The sequence below is a fragment of the Chelonia mydas genome, chromosome 3, assembly GCF_015237465.2.
Source record: "Chelonia mydas isolate rCheMyd1 chromosome 3, rCheMyd1.pri.v2, whole genome shotgun sequence".
Lineage (NCBI taxonomy): Eukaryota > Metazoa > Chordata > Testudines > Cheloniidae > Chelonia > Chelonia mydas.
The window spans coordinates 78,862,287-78,879,408 of NC_057851.1; the positions used below are offsets into that span (position 1 = coordinate 78,862,287).

The window sequence follows — 17,122 nt, forward strand, 5'->3', positions numbered from 1 at the left end:
CTAAAGATATTTATTCATTATCTTTCACACTTACGGGTTATGACTTTATGGGTTAAACTCGGACTGATCAAAAATTTCCCCTCAAAACTGTTTTGGGTGGAAAATCCAGTTTTCAACTAAATGAGATTTTCTCAGAAAATTAATTTTCTATGCAAATTTTGACTTTTCATCAAAAAACCCCCCCAAAAAACCCTAAACGAAAAGTTTTTATTTGGAAATGCCATTGTTGTGCTTCATGCCTGAATTCTGCCGTAAAGTCTGGCTTCTCCAACTGGACTACATTTCCCATAATGGTTTTTAGCCAAAAGTTGTTTGTGTTCACAAAAATAAAATCCTGTAAACCTTGAACAGTTGACATTTTCCTGGGGGGAGGGATCATTTTCAAACCAGCTGTGCCCTAAACATGCCACTAAATAGTGACATATAATGGTTTTGATCTTTCAACAGCATATCAAGACCAGAGTTTTAATCATATTTCAGCAACTGTATTAAAATATCAAAGTTAGTATGCTTCACCTAATTTGGGAAAGCAGCCTTGTAAGCCTTGCATTTAGACTGTCTGAGAGTGATGATTAATGGTTTTATAAAAATGCAAATAATGGACAAGAAGAGGGTCAATCTGTGCTATATTCTTTCTATACATATTTGAATGACAAATCTGGGGACTCTTCCTTGAACCGCTTAGTGTGAAAATGGAATTAAATATTTGTGCATATATCTTACCACATAAAATAGGAATTTGAGTAACTATTTTGCACAATGCACAGAGTAGCTTGTTGACAATCAGAAGAAGGAAAAGGTGTTTAGACTCTTACAGAACATTTAGTCACCCTAGTTTTTATTTACAAACAAAAACAATCCCCCCCTACTCCTCCGCCCCCCCACTCTTTTAAGAAATGCAAAGTGTTGAAGAGGGTGCAACAAAGCAGAGACAAATCTAACAGTATAGAGACTCTACTTTGGGAAAGATCTAAAGAGCCAATTCTGGGAAGCTACTTTGTGCCTGGAACCAAGAAACTGCTGATTGTGAAAATACTTGGGTCTCGTTTCTGAGCTATTTGAACTTTTTAATGAATAGTGGGGAAAATAAAACCAACCAAAACAAAAAAATAAAACAAAAATCTGCAGTTGTCTGATATGTCATGAAAGCTGGATAGCATTTGCATTGAATCTGGCTCTAGGTTGTTGAGGATCTTCTTTAACTCATTTAAAAAAATTAATTCTGTACCCATAAAATCCATTTTTAAATACAAAAATATGTCTCCAGTAAATAGACGACAATACAGGCTTGACTCTCCAAAGTTCAGTCATTGTCTGAAACTCCTGTTACCCAACAGGGTCAAATCCCCAAACATATGTTAATTATTGTGAAAATTCCTTGGGCCCTAATCCAGCAAACAAGCGCAGAACCATTGGGAGGGCAGGTCTACACTTAAAACACTACATTGGTACAGCTGCACTGATACAGCTGTGCCCCTGTAGCGTTTACATGAAGATGCTTCTACACTGATGGGGGAGAGCTCTCCTGTTAGCATAGTTAATCCACTTCCCTGAAAGGTGATAGCTATGTCAACATGAGAAGACCAGAGCAAACCAGACTGGACTCTGCACAGGCATAGAAGTGTATGCTAACATATCTGTTTTCAGGCTGGTGGCATCCTGATAAATGTGGTCCTGTATTTACTTTATTTTAATGGATAATGTCCTCTGTTGTAAGATTACATTGATGAGCATTACATTGATGTTTATTGTAATTCAGAAACACTGAACTATGTAACTTTTTTTTGTCTTAATTCTAGATGGCTAATTTTTGAAGAACCTGGTTTCCAGGGAATCCCTTTAATGTTGGAGCCTGGTGAATATCCTAACTTAGCATTTTGGGAGAAGAAGGAAGCATACGTTAGGTCCTTGAGACCCTTGAAAATGGTAAAATAATTAGAGCTAGTATGTTAACAATAACATTAGTGTCACAAAACTCTGCAAGATTCACAAAAATAAACTATAAAACATCATAGTGACTTTCAAAGTAGTATATAGTGCTGTTTAAGGTCCTTGGACTCTTACCCTTAATTGCACCCATGAGTGTTTAATGTTCTTGAGTTTGATATTGTGGACTTTGAAAAAAAATTCATCTTAAAGAAGACTGTTTTCTGTAAAATAGTTATACATATGTAAATTTATTACAAACAAGTTATTTTTATTTTTGTAATTTTTTTTAGGGTGGCCGCAAAGTTGAATCCATTGAAGAGCCAAAGGTAAAAAACAATGTATATATTTAATTTAATCACCATGAGACCAGCTCTTTTAAACATGGCAACCAAACACACACAAACTCATTTACCATGGTGATGTCATGAGTACTGGTATGGTGGCTGGGCTGTGTATGCATGGTGCTGAAACACTATGATACTGCAACTTTTGTCATACCTGATTACCAGTCATTAATCATATGTATGATGGCACAGCACTCACTTATACAGTGACTGGATAATAAATCTTAGGGCAGACTCCTGAGCCAGTATAGAGACTCACCGATTAGTTTCAAAGTCTGATCCTTCGTTCATTTTGTGCTGTGCACCTAAAGTCAATCTGCTGTCAAAACTTGTAACTAATGCACCTTTTCAGTAACTGCCACTTTATCTCATCTCTGCTACAGGTAATCATTTACGAAAAGCCTTTCTTTGAAGGGAAACACATGAAACTGGAATCAGAAATACTCACTCTTATTGAGGAAGAAAAGCAAAAAGAAGAATCTGGAGAAAATAAGACACTGCCACTTAGATCAGTGGGGTCCATAAAAGTGTTGGAAGGAATGTAAGTAGAGAAAAATCCCACAAACAGCTCTAATTGCAGAATGAAGAAAAGTCTGGTACACATAATAACATGATAGTGTTGGAAATTGCACCAGATAAGATGTAATGTACAGTTGCTGTCTTTGTCCTCATAGCTATTTCATTGTGTTAGATCAATGCAAATAACCAGATTCTGGGGTGCATTCTGAACCTCTAGTGGCACTCTAGCCTCACAAAGCTGCCAGATCTGGCTAGCTGAGATTTCCCCTGGTGTGAGGAGCTCTTGGCTAATGCAGGGCTGGTGTCTCCAGCACCTGTGCCTCCACCTTACCCCATTTCCACCATAAGTAAAAAGGAGGCAATTGCTAGAGCATGCACTGCTCCGGCCGATGTAGGTTAGAGCAGCACCACAGGCTTCTCTAACCTACCCTAGGTACTGCACATGTACATCCTGAGAACAAGGAAGCCTCCCTCTCTGGTGTGCCAAGCAAATAGTCACCCTATGGTGACTTTGAACCGAGGTCTCCTCGTTTCATCTACCCTAGTAAAAGGTTTTATTTTATTCAGATTTTTATCTCACTTATCCCTTTTCTGTCTGGGTTGATTAAAAAGACAGCTTCCTTTCAACAGGGTCAAAGTTCAGGAGTTCCTTATTTTTAAAAAGAATTCACCTGTCGTATCTCAGTATGTTTTGAAGGATTATGAGATAAATTCAGCTCTGTGTTTAGTGGCAAGGTTCCATTCTCATATGCTTTTTTCCCCCACCCAATATTTAGTTGGGTTGCATACGAGAAACCAGGATTTGCAGGTCATCAGTATTTGCTGGAAGAAGGCACGTACCAGGAATGGAAAGATTGGGGTGGTTACAGTGAAGAGCTTCAGTCGCTGAGACCTATTCTAGGTGTAAGTTCCAAGAAGATCTAATATTTGCTACTTGAGTGCAGTGAAATATTTTATTACATTTTTCTTTATTTTTGTTTGCTTCAACAGGATTTCACAAACCCCCACATGATAATGTACAGTGAAAAAGACTTCGGGACTAAAGGTTCCAATATTAATGTATTAGGAATTATTTCCAATTTGAGAGACACTGGATATGGACTGAGGACACAATCCATACATGTTTTAAGTGGAGTGTAAGTGATATTTTTAATTACATTTTTCTTTTAGTGATTCTTTTTAGAATAAATTAGCAAATTTAATGTTTTACTGCTCTCTGCTTTTAATATCTGTGAAGAAATCTTTCTGGGAATATAATTCCCTATCTGTGATTGCACAGGACAAAGAAGAATGTGGCTGTTTGTAAATAAATGTACTATGAAATTTTATTTTCTTCCTATAATGAGACTGTATGTTCTTAGGAAACACTGGCCTATTATTTGTAAATGATGAATGCATGTAAATTATCTGTTCATCAGAGGATAAATAATAGGATGCTGTCATGGAATTTTTTAAGCTGTTATACAGCTGAATTGCTCTGGGGCTAATTTGCTATTCTGACCAAAACTTCATGTGTTTTACCTGAGGCAAATCATGTAATCACGTTATCCCTCAGTTCCCTATATGTAAAATGGGGAATAATAATATTTACCACATTCACAGGTGTGTTGTGGGGATAAATATTTGGAAGGCAGTTGTGTGGTGATGTGATGTGGGCCATAATAGATCTGTGGGTTTTTTAGCACATCTTTGGAACAGGATACTTTTTCATAGTGAATATTTTATTTTTGTTGGGAAATATCCTGTTTAGTTTCGATCGTTGTTCCTCTTTATGGTATGCGTAAGGTAAATTTATCTACTTGCAATTCAGATTATTATGAATCCATATCAAACATATTCAGATAGTCCTTAGAGGACTCAGCTTAATTTTGTGGTGCTACATAATGAGTTAATGTTATATTGTCACTGAAATGAGACTACAGTAGTAGCTAAATCATCTGTTAGTGAATGCATGCTTGAATATTTAGAAAGCCTGTGGTACTTCCAGTGGCATGTGTAAAAGCCCGACTCTAGCTTGCTTCACTGGGTTGCTACTTTTCCTCACCTTTTCCAGATATTTTTCATTGGGGCTCGCTACAGGGAGGATTTTACTCATGAGGCTTCTGAGCCCAACAAGTAGCATGACAAATTCTAAACAGCCTCCTACTCAGTCTGATCACATGTAACTGTAGGAAGGGTTAGATCCATTTTGATATCTTAAGTAAAATATTTTGATTTTAGTTGCTAAGTGAGAATAAAATAAAAATTGCATTAGGATTTATTTTCACTCCAATGTGCTTTTTCTTTTTTGCTAGTACAGAATGATACTTTGAACCAGAGTTTCCTCTGAAGATATAATTGCTCTGGACGAGAGCTTCAGGCTAACCCCTTGCTAGGACTAGTATTTTCTACAGTAGTTTGTTTTGGAAAGACAGACAAGTGTTAGGCAGCATGTTCCCAGATACACAGAATTAATGTGAGTGATAGCACTGAAGGCATTTCAGACACATTGGCGCTTGATTCTCCCTCCACAACATTTAGCTAACTCTCATTGAAGGACCCCACTTTAAACCTCATCCTGCACTGTCTTTATGAAGGCAGAACTCCTATTGATATTTCAGTGTGAGTTTTGCAAGAGTAAGGGCTGCAGGATCAAGCTCACTGACTTAGTTGCAAACATTGTTCCTAAGGCAGCCCTTTTCACATGGCAGTCTTCGCATCCACTGAGCCCCTTTTGTCTCCTCCCACCCTAACCTGGAGACAGGGTGAAGACCTCCTTTCACAGCCTCTGCACAACCACTAGGGCAGCAAGTCTGATATCTGTTACAGTAGAGAAGGGACTCCTGATTTTTAGCTTCTGACCATTTTTTATTCCTTATATTTTCTTGGGGAAAAATAATAATGTTCACCTCAGATGTGAAGACTTTAAGTGAAGGATTATGGGTTGGCAGGGGTAGCTATAAGTTAATTTTTTTTATTGTGTCTGGTTGCTGCCACCTCCTCCTGCAGTTTCTCCCCTGCATGTTCCGTTCTTTTAAATAAATGCTTCCTACTAATGAACAGTTAATTCAGGTAGCAGGGGCTCTTACCAAAGGACTATCAGACTATTTTTGTAGTGTCCCATATTTTTTTATATGGGATACATGGTGTCAACAGGATTTTTTTAAACTGCTAAAGTATTATTAATATTTCAGAAGGACATTGCAGAAATATTTATAAAAAATAACGTTCAGTAAACCAAACCGTATTTGTAATGAATATTTGTTCTGTAAAGTGTTAGGTATGTATTTGGGAGCACAAACTGTAATTCTTCCCTTGCCAGAAAAATCAGTGGTTTTATGATGGTGGTGTGTCAGGTACTGAAATACGGGGTGGATGAAAGCTGCTGAATTCACTTGCTTTGGAAAGTCAACTTGTCCTACCCTACAGAACTGTTACAGCTGGACAGCAGCAGTATAAGCTTCCACACACTTTTACTCATTTGCCTGAGATCTGACAACCTGGAAGAACCGCGCCATTTAACTGCAGAATGTGCTGTTCAGTCTCCAGGCCCATTGAATCCTTAATATATTTGTTGAGACAGCAGACTAAAGTGTCTGTTGCAAAGATAGGGACATTTGTCCACTAAGAATGCAAAGCTACCATTTCATTTCACATAAGCCACTGAACAGACAGTAAATGGTAACAGCTTTTGGTCAAGAACCCCTTCCAAATTTGAATCTATAACCAAAGACCCTATTGTCCAGCTATACCAAGAGAATGTCAGGAAACACTTGATATGATTTTAATCAGGCCGCAACTCTATTATTAGATGTCTGGGACTACCTGGCAGATAAAAGGGTATAGTGCAGGTAGCTCCATGTTCATTTGCTATCTACCTGGGGGGTTTCTGCCAGCCCCCATCTTTTTCCAACCTTGTCCTTCAGCCAACCCATTGCTGGGACCTTACCATTTCTCCTCCAAACGAGGGCTAAGGTGGACTATAAGAGAGGGGGTTGGGTCCCTGCCATACCAGACATGGGAGCCCCTAACTCCCCTCTCCCATTCCACTCCTTTAACAAACACCTCCTTTTTAAGTCCTTTACCAAGTCATTTATCCCTTCCCTGTGGAGCACCTGCACTAGGCATCTGCCCGACACTTGCATAATGAGTTGCAACATTACAGCCTAACTCCCTTCCCTACTCATCCTGACAAAGCCCCACTGGAACCGGCTGTGCGGATGGTGGAAACCCCCCCTACTCCACCTAGGCCAATCTGGTGGTGAGGGAAAAATTCCTTCCCAGCTCCCTTAGAAAGGAGCAGCTAGCTCGATGCCCACAGCAGATTCTGACGAAATCTGGTATTTTGCCTCCTCAAGGGGAGGCAGAGTGGGTGCTGCTCCATCTGGTGTGGGGAAAGGGGGCTTCTCCTGCCAGACTTGCCCCTTTTGAACTTCCCAGCCTTTCCGGTCCCTGGGGATGGGTCAGTGTCGCCACGCTGACCCACTCCCCCTTTTGCAGCAGCTTCTGATCCTTGCTCCCACTCTTGGCCGTAAAGAGCTATTCCCTCTTCCCCAGCAAGCCAGACAATGTGCCCCACCCCCATTTAAAGGTGCACTCATCATCAACTAGCAATTCTCTGAGCTATTTAGACTGTAAAATACCATTAAATAGGCTAGTATGCCATAGATGCAGTAATTTGTGGTTAAATTTTTAAGTAGCTCGTCTGATATCTTTTTAGATTAAAAATGTAAATTTTTAACAAAGATGTGAACAATTCAGTGACGTTTTTCAAGAATTACATATGTGTGTTTTTAGCTATACTATTTTCAAACACTACATGCATGTTTCTAAGGATTACTTTCACTTTTGCCTATATTGTATTGTAAACAAATTGGAATAAAACATCACCGTTTATTGCATACTTTTACAACAAATCATTATTAGTTTCATTCTTCAGAAATTTTCCAGAAACCATCCCAGCATAGTTTGTTAGAAAATCCAGGAAATAATTTTTCTGTCATTTGAAAAAAGGAAAACCTTTATAAAGTAAGAGCCACTTTGCTGTCTTAAGTCAGCATTGATATCTACTTCCATATTGGGATCTTTCCAATTGGCAGAAAATGGAAGAATTTAGTGGCAAAAGGTAACACCCATAAAACAAGTTTAAACAGATACTAAATTAAGCTTCTTGTGAGTGTACAGTGTTTCTGATTTCCTGCTTAGTTTTTACTTTTCAAGCTCAATCACTATTTGTTTTAAGAAATAATAAAATTAACTTATTTTGCAAAATACAAATGTTAATTGGATTACACTTGACCTTGGGTCTTTGACCAAAAGTAAATTTGGTTCTGGTCCTTTGTTTAATTTAGACAAAAACTCCCCCAGCCCCAGTTCCCATAAACTTTTGTTAACTATTCTGTGCTCCTTTAATTTAACTACTTTTTTTCCACTAATTTTCAAGTAATTAGTGTACTGTATGGACCTGACCTTCTTTACCGAATAAAATGAACTTGCAAGAAGGCTTAAGAAGTGGTTAATTCTACTGAGAAGCGGTTTTTATTACAGACTATTGTACGGATAAAGGAACTAATGCTGAGCAGTCCCAAGTATCCTCAGTTCTCATTCAGTTATCCATTATGGTTCTTTTAGATCATCTGTGGGCCACAAAAGTATTGTTGACATGACTGTAGACACTAGCAGGAGTAGATGGAGTTGCATTTCAGTGACTCATCTGTCCCAAGTGGTCTCTTTTGGGGTTCCATAGTATTTTGTTTTGTCACACTTCCTATTCAGTGTGTGTAAGAGGCTGTTAGGGGTATGAGATAGTAGTGTCTGCTGCAATAGCATTAGTGTACGCAGATGGCACCGCTCCCTGGGTCTCTGTTTCATCTGATTGGGATGGTGCAGTGTCTAGCTAAGATTGGGGCTGGAATGAAAGCTACCTGGCAGAGCCTCAGCCTAAATAAAGACAGCTTATGGGATGGAGAAAGCAACCAGAACTGGTAGAGATTTTTAGCTCCTCCAGTTGAGAGAGTATGGTACCTTCATTTTTTCATTCAGGTTTGCAACCTGAGGTTCATGTTGTATCCTCAGTTACTTATGGCTATCCAAATACAGTAGCTGCAGTGTACTTTCTTTCATGCTGTGCTTGGAAACGAGGTTGTGACACTTTCTTTTGCACACAGACCTTGTCCCACTTATGCAGGTCTTTGTTATTTTGAGACTGGATTACTGTGATGCACCTTACAGAATGATGTACGTGAAGACCACTCAAGCTTCAGCTGGTGCGGAATATGGTTGTAGAAATACTTCCAATGATTATCATGTTACTCCCGTGCAGTTGTTTGCACTGGCTTCCAGCTGGTTTCTGAATGATCTTAAAGGTGTTGGTTTGATCTGTAAACCCACAAATGGGCCCTGATTCAGAAAACCACTTAATCACATCCATAAGTCCTCTCCTGTTAAGGATAACACCTAACTATTTGTTCAAGTCCCATTGACTTCAATGGGACTTTATCATATGCATTAAGTTAAGCACATACTTAAGTGTTGCCTTTAATAGGGATGCTTTCTTGAATCAGGACTATGGTTCTTGGATACTTCATGTGATACCATGGTAGTGCTACCAGCTGATGTGCTGAAGCATACAGCCCTCTTTAAGCAGGTGGAAGATGGAGATAGAGTGGTGTTTGCATAGTGTGGAGAGAGACGCTCAAGGGGGATCTGGCATGTATTAACACTCCCACTTAGATTTAATATCACAAATATTTATTTTCATGGTAGTAAATATAGTTTGAAATAACTGAAACAGAATTTGAGGTCATATTTTAAAAAAATTGTTAGGATTATTCATGAAGTTTAGTGATACACAGATGTTTGTGTAATTGAGAGGCTGGTAAACATCTGTTTGAGAAATTGGCCAAGGCAGTTTCATTTTCAAAGCTTCTGGTATATGTGACCTACAGGTATAGTATGCACACTTCAAACATTTTTAACTTTGTGGTTAGTTTACCATACATACCTGTGTCACTTTGATTAAGTAGTTTTAAAATGACTTGGGTGTGTGTCCTGGAATATGCCTTAAATTATTAGAGAATAACACGTTAAAAGACTCAGTTATACATGACTCAAAAGGAGAGGTAATATGAAGGATTATAAGAATATGTTCACTGTGGACAAATCATACAAAACTTGAGTACCAGTTTTATGTATTTTAATGAATTTTGTACTCCTCATGTCAGATCCTCAGCTGGCATAAATCAACTTAGTTTCATGAAGTCAGTAGAGCTGTCCCACTTTACAGCTGCTGAGAATCAGGCTCCTTGTGCTTTGAATAATAGCTTTATCAATAGAATCTCTTCTTTAGTACAGGGATGTCCTCTTATGGTGAACTTCTTATATATAGTGAAAGTTGGTTTACAGTGAAGTAAAATGAAAATTCCATATTTTAATGCACTACGGTATGAAAATTGCTGTTCTGGACATTGTGAAATGGTGAAATTCTTGGGGGAGACGGAGAGTGTCTTACTTATAAGTAGGTTTCAGTGCATGAACTCAGTGTGATGAGATGGCTAAGAGAGCAAATGCAATTCTGGGATGTATAAGCAAGGGAGAATATTGATCGAAGTAGGGCAATGTTGTTATACCTGCATACAATTTTAGTGAGACTGTTACTCAAATATTGTGTCCAGTTCTGGTCTCTGCACTTTAGAAACAATACTGACAAATGGGAAAAGGTTCAGGAAAAAGTTAAATTATTTGAAGTCTGCAAAACCTGCATTACAGAGAAAGATGGAATTTCTTTAGTCTATCTAGCTTATAACAAAGAGAAGGCTAAGTACTTACATCACTAAACTGACACTGAACTGGGAGGAGTGGTAGATACGCTGGAGGGTAGGGATAGGATACAGAGGGGCCTAGACAAATTGGAGGATTGGGCCAAAAGAAATCTGATGAGGTTCAACAAGGACAAGTGCAGAGTCCTGCACTTAGGACGGAAGAATCCCATGAACCGCTACAGACTAGGGACCGAATGGCTAGGCAGCAGTTCTGCAGAGAAGGACCTAGGGGTGAGAGTGGACGAGAAGCTGGATATGAGTCAACAGTGTGCCCTTGTTGCCAAGAAGGCCAATGGCATTTTGGGATGTATAAGTAGGGGCATTGCCAGCAGATCGAGGGACGTGATCGTTCCCCTCTATTCGACATTGGTGAGGCCTCATCTGGAGTACTGTGTCGAGTTTTGGGCCCCACACTACAAGAAGGATGTGGATAAATTGGAGAGAGTCCAGCGAAGGGCAACAAAAATGATTAGGGGTCTGGAACACATGACTTATGAGGAGAGGCTGAGGGAACTGGGATTGTTTAGTCTACGGAAGAGAAGAATGAGGGGGGATTTGATAGCTGCTTTTAACTACCTGAAAGGTGGATCCAAAGAGGATGGATCTAGACTATTCTCAGTGATAGCAGATGACAGGACAAGGAGTAATAGTCTCAAGTTGCAGTGGGGGAGATTTAGGTTGGATATTAGGAAAAACTTTTTCACTAGGAGGGTGGTGAAACACTGGAATGCGTTACCTGGGGAGGTGGTGGAATCCCCTTCCTTGGAAGTTTTTAAGGTCAGGCTTGAGAAAGCCCTGGCTGGGATGATTTAGTTGGGATTGGTCCTGCTCTGGGCAGGGGGTTGGACTAGATGGCCTCCAGAGGTCCCTTCCAACTCTATTATTCTATGATTCTGTGATCAAGGGGAGACATCTAATAGTAGAGTCTCCTTAATGTTGCAGACAAATGTATGACAAGATTCAATGAAGCTAAATATATTCAGATAACAAATAAGTTGCACATTTTTTATCAGTGAGAGTAATTAACCATCGGAACAACTTACTTGGGGATTTGGTAGCTTCCCCATCACTTGAATTCTTTAAATCAAGTTTGGATGTCTTTCTAGAACACATGTTCTAGCTGAACTAGAAGTTAGGGGTTTGATGTAGAAATTCTATGGTCTTTTCTATGCATATGGTTGGACTCATCATGATCCCATGCAGCCTTAAAACCTTTGAATCTGTTAAGATATTTCACTTTGTTTTAGCATTTAATTTTGTGGGGGAAACGTCCTTCCCTTTGGTGGCATATTTCCTAGCAGGAAGGACACTTTACCTTAGCAGACTTTTGCAAACGAGTCAAATGTTTTTGTTTAGGTGTGATGTCATGTAAAAAAAAAATCCTCTTCAGTCGGGTTCATTTTTTATGAAATGCATAATATGTTATTGTAGCAGAGTATCCTTAATGCTTCTGTTCATCATGCAAAAATTTGTTTCCAAACATCTTCACATTTTACAAGAGAAAGCTTATTTATTTCTTAGCTCAAGCTAATAAATAAAAATTATAGAATTAGCAACATAATAAAAGCTTTAGATTTGAAACACCTCAAAATATTCTCTCTGATCAAGGACAAAACAAATGAGCATCTTGCCAGATAAAATACATACAGCCTCATGTGGCTTGCGGTAGCTAAGTTGAAGAGCGTTGAAATTTTTTCTCTTTTTGTTTTCCCCAGAATCTTAATACACATACAGTAGATCCATGGTGCGAAAGCATGACTTATTACAATAGATTTTTGAAGTGCAAACCATATATGGCTCTTTTGAGCTGCCTGTTGCAAAATCAGGCCCCCATATTGTAAGTTTCCGAGTGCTGCCTGCAAAGTGCTGAACACCCACTGCTCTCAGTAAAACCTGTGGTAGCAGGAGGGGCTCAGCACCTCATGGTACTGGCGGGGTTAAAATTGTTGATGCAATGTACTATTTCTTTAATTTTGTTTTTTAACAGTGTGCTAGTTTGCCCTTTGGAAATATCAGTAACATTAACTGTTTCTTGGGTCACTTGAACCTGTTCTGTTCATTCCTCTGAAGCAGTTGACATTGGCCACTGTCAGAAAACAGGATACTGGGCCAGATGGACCTTTGGTCTGACCCACTGTGGCCATTCTTATGTTCGTAAAACTTACATTAAGACAATAATGAATATTCACCAGTGTTTTGAAAAAGTTTTTGGTATCTGTTTTTTCAGGTGGGTAGTCTATGAGAATCCTGACTTTACAGGAGAGCAGTACATCCTTGATAAAGGACTGTATCCTAGCATTGAGGCCTGGGGAGGCAAGAATAGTAAGATCTCTTCAGTTCAGCCCATAGTTGCGGTAAGGAAACTTTTTTTTTTTTTGGTATTATTACACTTTATACATTTTTGAGAAATGATTGTAGCTATTTCTCCTGTTTTCTAATGAAATTTAGATTTGCTTAGGTTCTTAAAGCTGTAAGGTTTTGAATGCTTTTTGCATTATTTCATCACTCTTAACATTTGGGTTTTTTTCCCTCCAAACTTTTTAGGATACCATCAATAGCCAAATGGGGAAATTCAAGGTAAGGCCCTTCTCTAAATTTGTAAAACAAATATATTCTAGTGTGTATAATATCTATAAATTTTTAAAAAGCAGTCATTCTGTCAAAATTGTAATTTGATCAAATGACTAAAATATCTAGGCACTTGAGCAAATGCCTAAGATGCCAAAATAATTGAATGGAGTGGTGTTTACTACATCCTGTCAAATTCAAGAAAACCTGTAATGTTCAGAAACTACCAATACTAATAGTTTTGTGTCATTGTGTTCCTTTTTATGGGAGTAGCTGATGTTCTCTGACTCCATTATCTTCAGCTCCCCATCTCTGCTTTAGCTTTCCCTATCCTTTCGTTTACCCTGCCGCTGTTTACCCAATTTCCTGACCCTCAAGCATTTAAAAACTTCAGGAGCAAAGGGGTTATTGGTGCAATATCAGATATTTAAAAATTAAGCACAGAAATCAGGAAATGCAGAGTTGATACAGCATTTCCTGATTTCTGTGGACTTAATGCAGCGTTAATATTCAGAAATTAACACAGTTTCTTCTCATGGATTCAGCGCCCACCAAGTTAAAACTTCAAAAGAAAAATATTAGAAGTGAATGAAAAAGTGGGGGTTAAATAGAAACCCCTTCTATCCATAAATAAAATATTGTGTTAGCTAACATTAACTGTTGAACACAGAAGAAACTTACCTTTGGCAGTAGGTAATGTGCCTGTACAGTCTTAACTCTTCCTTTGCTGCTTGTGTGTTTCAACTTTTTTCAGCATCCTGACAATATGCATTGAAAATAGCTTGATGGATTAGTACCCTCATTCACAATTTTGCAACCTCTATACTCTCAAATTATGTCCTCAGTGGGGTTACACCGATGTAGCCGACCATAATCTGAGGGTAATGAGGTTGCAGAAATAGCCCTGCAATTAGAATTTCATGGAATCATAGAATACCAGGGTTGGAAGGAACCTCAGGAGATCATCTAGTCCAAACCCCTGCTCAAAGCAGGACCAATCCCCAATTTTTGCCCCAGATCCTTAAATGGCCCCCTCAAGGATTGAACTCACAACCCTGGGTTTAGCAGGCTAATGCTCAAACCACTGAGCTATCCCTTCCCCGCTTTAGTTAACAATTCTGTTGATGGAATGCAAGCTACCAGAGAATCTAGGTGTGTCTTTCTCTCTTAGATCTATAGGGCTTTCATGGTTTCAAGAGTAGTAAAATCTTACTTTTTGTCACTCATGCAAGGAGATATGACTCTGAATATGCAGAAGATACTTACCTGTTTAGTGAGATTACAGATTTTACACTTTTCCCATTGTTTAAAAAAAAAAAAATCTGTTTTCATCCTTCCTTTAATAAAAAAAAAAAAATCATGGCACAGATGAAACTTGAAAAAGTTCAGCCTAAATGGTGAATACAGTACAAAGTTATGACCCTATGGGGGGGGGGGGGAGGGGAGAAGGATGCAGATCGTATTAAACAAGGCTTAACTGATATTGTGCCTTACCAAAGCCTTGCTGTTCACAGCTGTCTATAGCTTTTGGGGAAAGAAATACCTCAAGGTTGTTCATTGCCCAGCCCCATGCATATTTTTTTTTAAATTGTCTACACCTGCATATTGTATACTTCTAAACAGATTCTTAAGTGAGGTAAGAAACACTGGACCTATGTTTTGTTTGGGGGCACATTCTGTTGTACATGATATTCCTCTTGTGGGAAATCTCTACATGCCTGGACGTGTATCTTTTTTAAGTGTGAATAAATTTGGCATAATTATTATGATAGGGATGATTTCTGTGTGATCAGATTTAATTATGCCATCAACTATCCTCATATGGTAATTAATATGAATTATTAATTCATATTGTGTGTGTGTGTGGCTTTCAGCCTAGGGTGAAATTTTAAACAAGATAAAGGGGTTTGTAATATAAGTGTTGACACAACTATAGCTCTAGCAGTACAAATACTATCTGTCTAATCTGGGAATTTATACCACACCCATCATTGTGGTATCTGAGTGGCTTACAAAGTTCATACAAAACTTTTATATTCTGAGAAATCAGGTAGTTTGATATGAATGGGGACGGGACAATGTATTTCTAAGAATATGATTAAAGAACCAGGACAGATGAGTTTGATAGACCATTTACCATCTTGCCTTACAAGGAAGTTTTAAAAATCTAATCTGGGATATCTGTAAACAGTCTATGTCTGTTTATTAGTAGTTGTTGAACTGTTTTGTATGTTGCTAAATGATTTACTGCAGAAAGTAATTTTCAATCTGGTTACCTGGCAATCTTTCAGAAAAGTAACTCGTGGATAATAAAATATGTTAATGTTGCAAAACTGAAGGATTCCGGGTTTTTAAATGCATTTGAATATAACCATGGATGGAAGTAATGTTTGATTTACCTAGTTAAAGGGTGCTGAATGCATTATTATACCATACCCTTTTAATATGTACACTATAATTTTAAAGGTCCAGCTATTTTCAGAGCCAGAATTCAAAGGTAACAGCCAAATATTTGAGAAAAATACCAATTATATTGACGATTCATTTGCTACAAAGTCTTCAAAAGTTTTGGGCGGCAGGTAAGCATGGAATTATGATTATTGCAAAATCACTGAAATGGTAAAAAATTTAAAATAAAAATATTCCAACTTTCTGAAATTGGAAATGGGTGAAGGATCCAGTTTCACATACCAACTGTGGAGTTAAATGGAAGGAAAAAAGTTTTGCAGTTCATCATGTGAATTTTTAACTCTCCAATACCTCTGAAGTTTGTTGTGTTTCTCTCAGTAGCTTATTTCTGCTAAAATATTTCAGAGTGATTAAAAATGATTGTTTACATGCTAAGGAATATTGGGAGGCATTGACGGAACTTTGGTTATGAGTGGAATACTTTAGTTATTAGATTTTTCCTTCTCTTCCTGCAGTTGGATTGCATATGATAAAGAAGATTTCTCTGGTAATCAGTATGTGTTAGAAGAAGGAACCTATTCTAATCTGACTGCAATGGGATGTCCACCCCAAACAAGACTTAAATCTCTACATGTTATAAACATTGTAAGGATAACTGAATAAATACACACGCAGTAGGAGTATTTAACTTCTCATTTTTGCAACCACATAAAGGACAGTGAAGTACAAGTGGTACGGGGACAAGTAGTTACTGTTCAGTAGCTATGTGTAATGAGTTTGTTGGTCTCAGTGCATGAACCAAAAACTGCCATCATTATTGATAGCAGTCATAGTAAAGGAGTCAATGATGCCATAGGCAGAGCAACTGAATTGCTGCTTTCTGCTGCTGTTCATCTCCAAGTTAGGGTTCAAGCATGTTGGTGGGGCAATGTGGAAAAGCTTCCCTGCTGCTGTCCATGCTGTATGTGCATAAAAAGTGGAATTCAACCATGCAACTTCAGAAGAACTAAATTAATTACAATGTGCAGTTGTCATAATCACGAAAATTCCATTTTTGTTCACTCACTCAATGGTTCATTCTTCCAAAGAAGGTTCAGCACCTCGTGTATTCAAAAATCAGAATTCTATATTTCTATGGCAATATGGAATTTATAAGCTTTTTTAATTATTCCTATTTTGCTCGTACCAGAATAATAATTAATATTTTAATAGCAAATGAGAAATCAAATGTCATTTTAATTTGCACTCATTACCCTTTAATGGGTCAGTTAAGAGTTTACTCAACCTCATGATAGATCATTACAATGGAACGTTTGCAGAATCATGCAAATACATTTTAAAGCTAACATAAATTTAAACAAAATTTTGTCAAGAATCCAATGAGAGGCTAGAACTACTACTACCAGCTGTTTGTACTAATTTTAGAAGAGAAATAGTAAACTGTTGCTCCTTTTCGTTGGGTTTGGCTATTATAATACTCACATAACTCTTTGACAATATTGTTATTGCTCTAATGTAGTTGTCATTACTAGCCCCTATGGCGCCTTTTGGGGT

At 38.1% G+C, this 17,122-nt stretch overlaps 1 protein-coding gene across 4 annotated transcripts in view; it reads left to right on the forward strand.

Annotated features, from left to right (window-relative positions):
• CRYBG1 (crystallin beta-gamma domain containing 1) overlaps window positions 1–17,122 on the forward strand; it is a 133,754-nt gene that overhangs the window by 101,382 nt on the left and 15,250 nt on the right. For all 4 annotated transcript variants that reach the window (XM_007067012.4, XM_037894563.2, XM_043542743.1 and 1 more), the window contains 9 exons: window positions 1,800–1,926; window positions 2,220–2,255; window positions 2,657–2,814; window positions 3,569–3,695; window positions 3,783–3,928; window positions 12,819–12,945; window positions 13,136–13,168; window positions 15,626–15,738; window positions 16,084–16,213. In XM_007067012.4, the coding sequence (XP_007067074.3) occupies window positions 1,800–1,926; window positions 2,220–2,255; window positions 2,657–2,814; window positions 3,569–3,695; window positions 3,783–3,928; window positions 12,819–12,945; window positions 13,136–13,168; window positions 15,626–15,738; window positions 16,084–16,213 (997 nt within the window). The remainder of the gene's footprint in view (window positions 1–1,799; window positions 1,927–2,219; window positions 2,256–2,656; window positions 2,815–3,568; window positions 3,696–3,782; window positions 3,929–12,818; window positions 12,946–13,135; window positions 13,169–15,625; window positions 15,739–16,083; window positions 16,214–17,122) is intronic.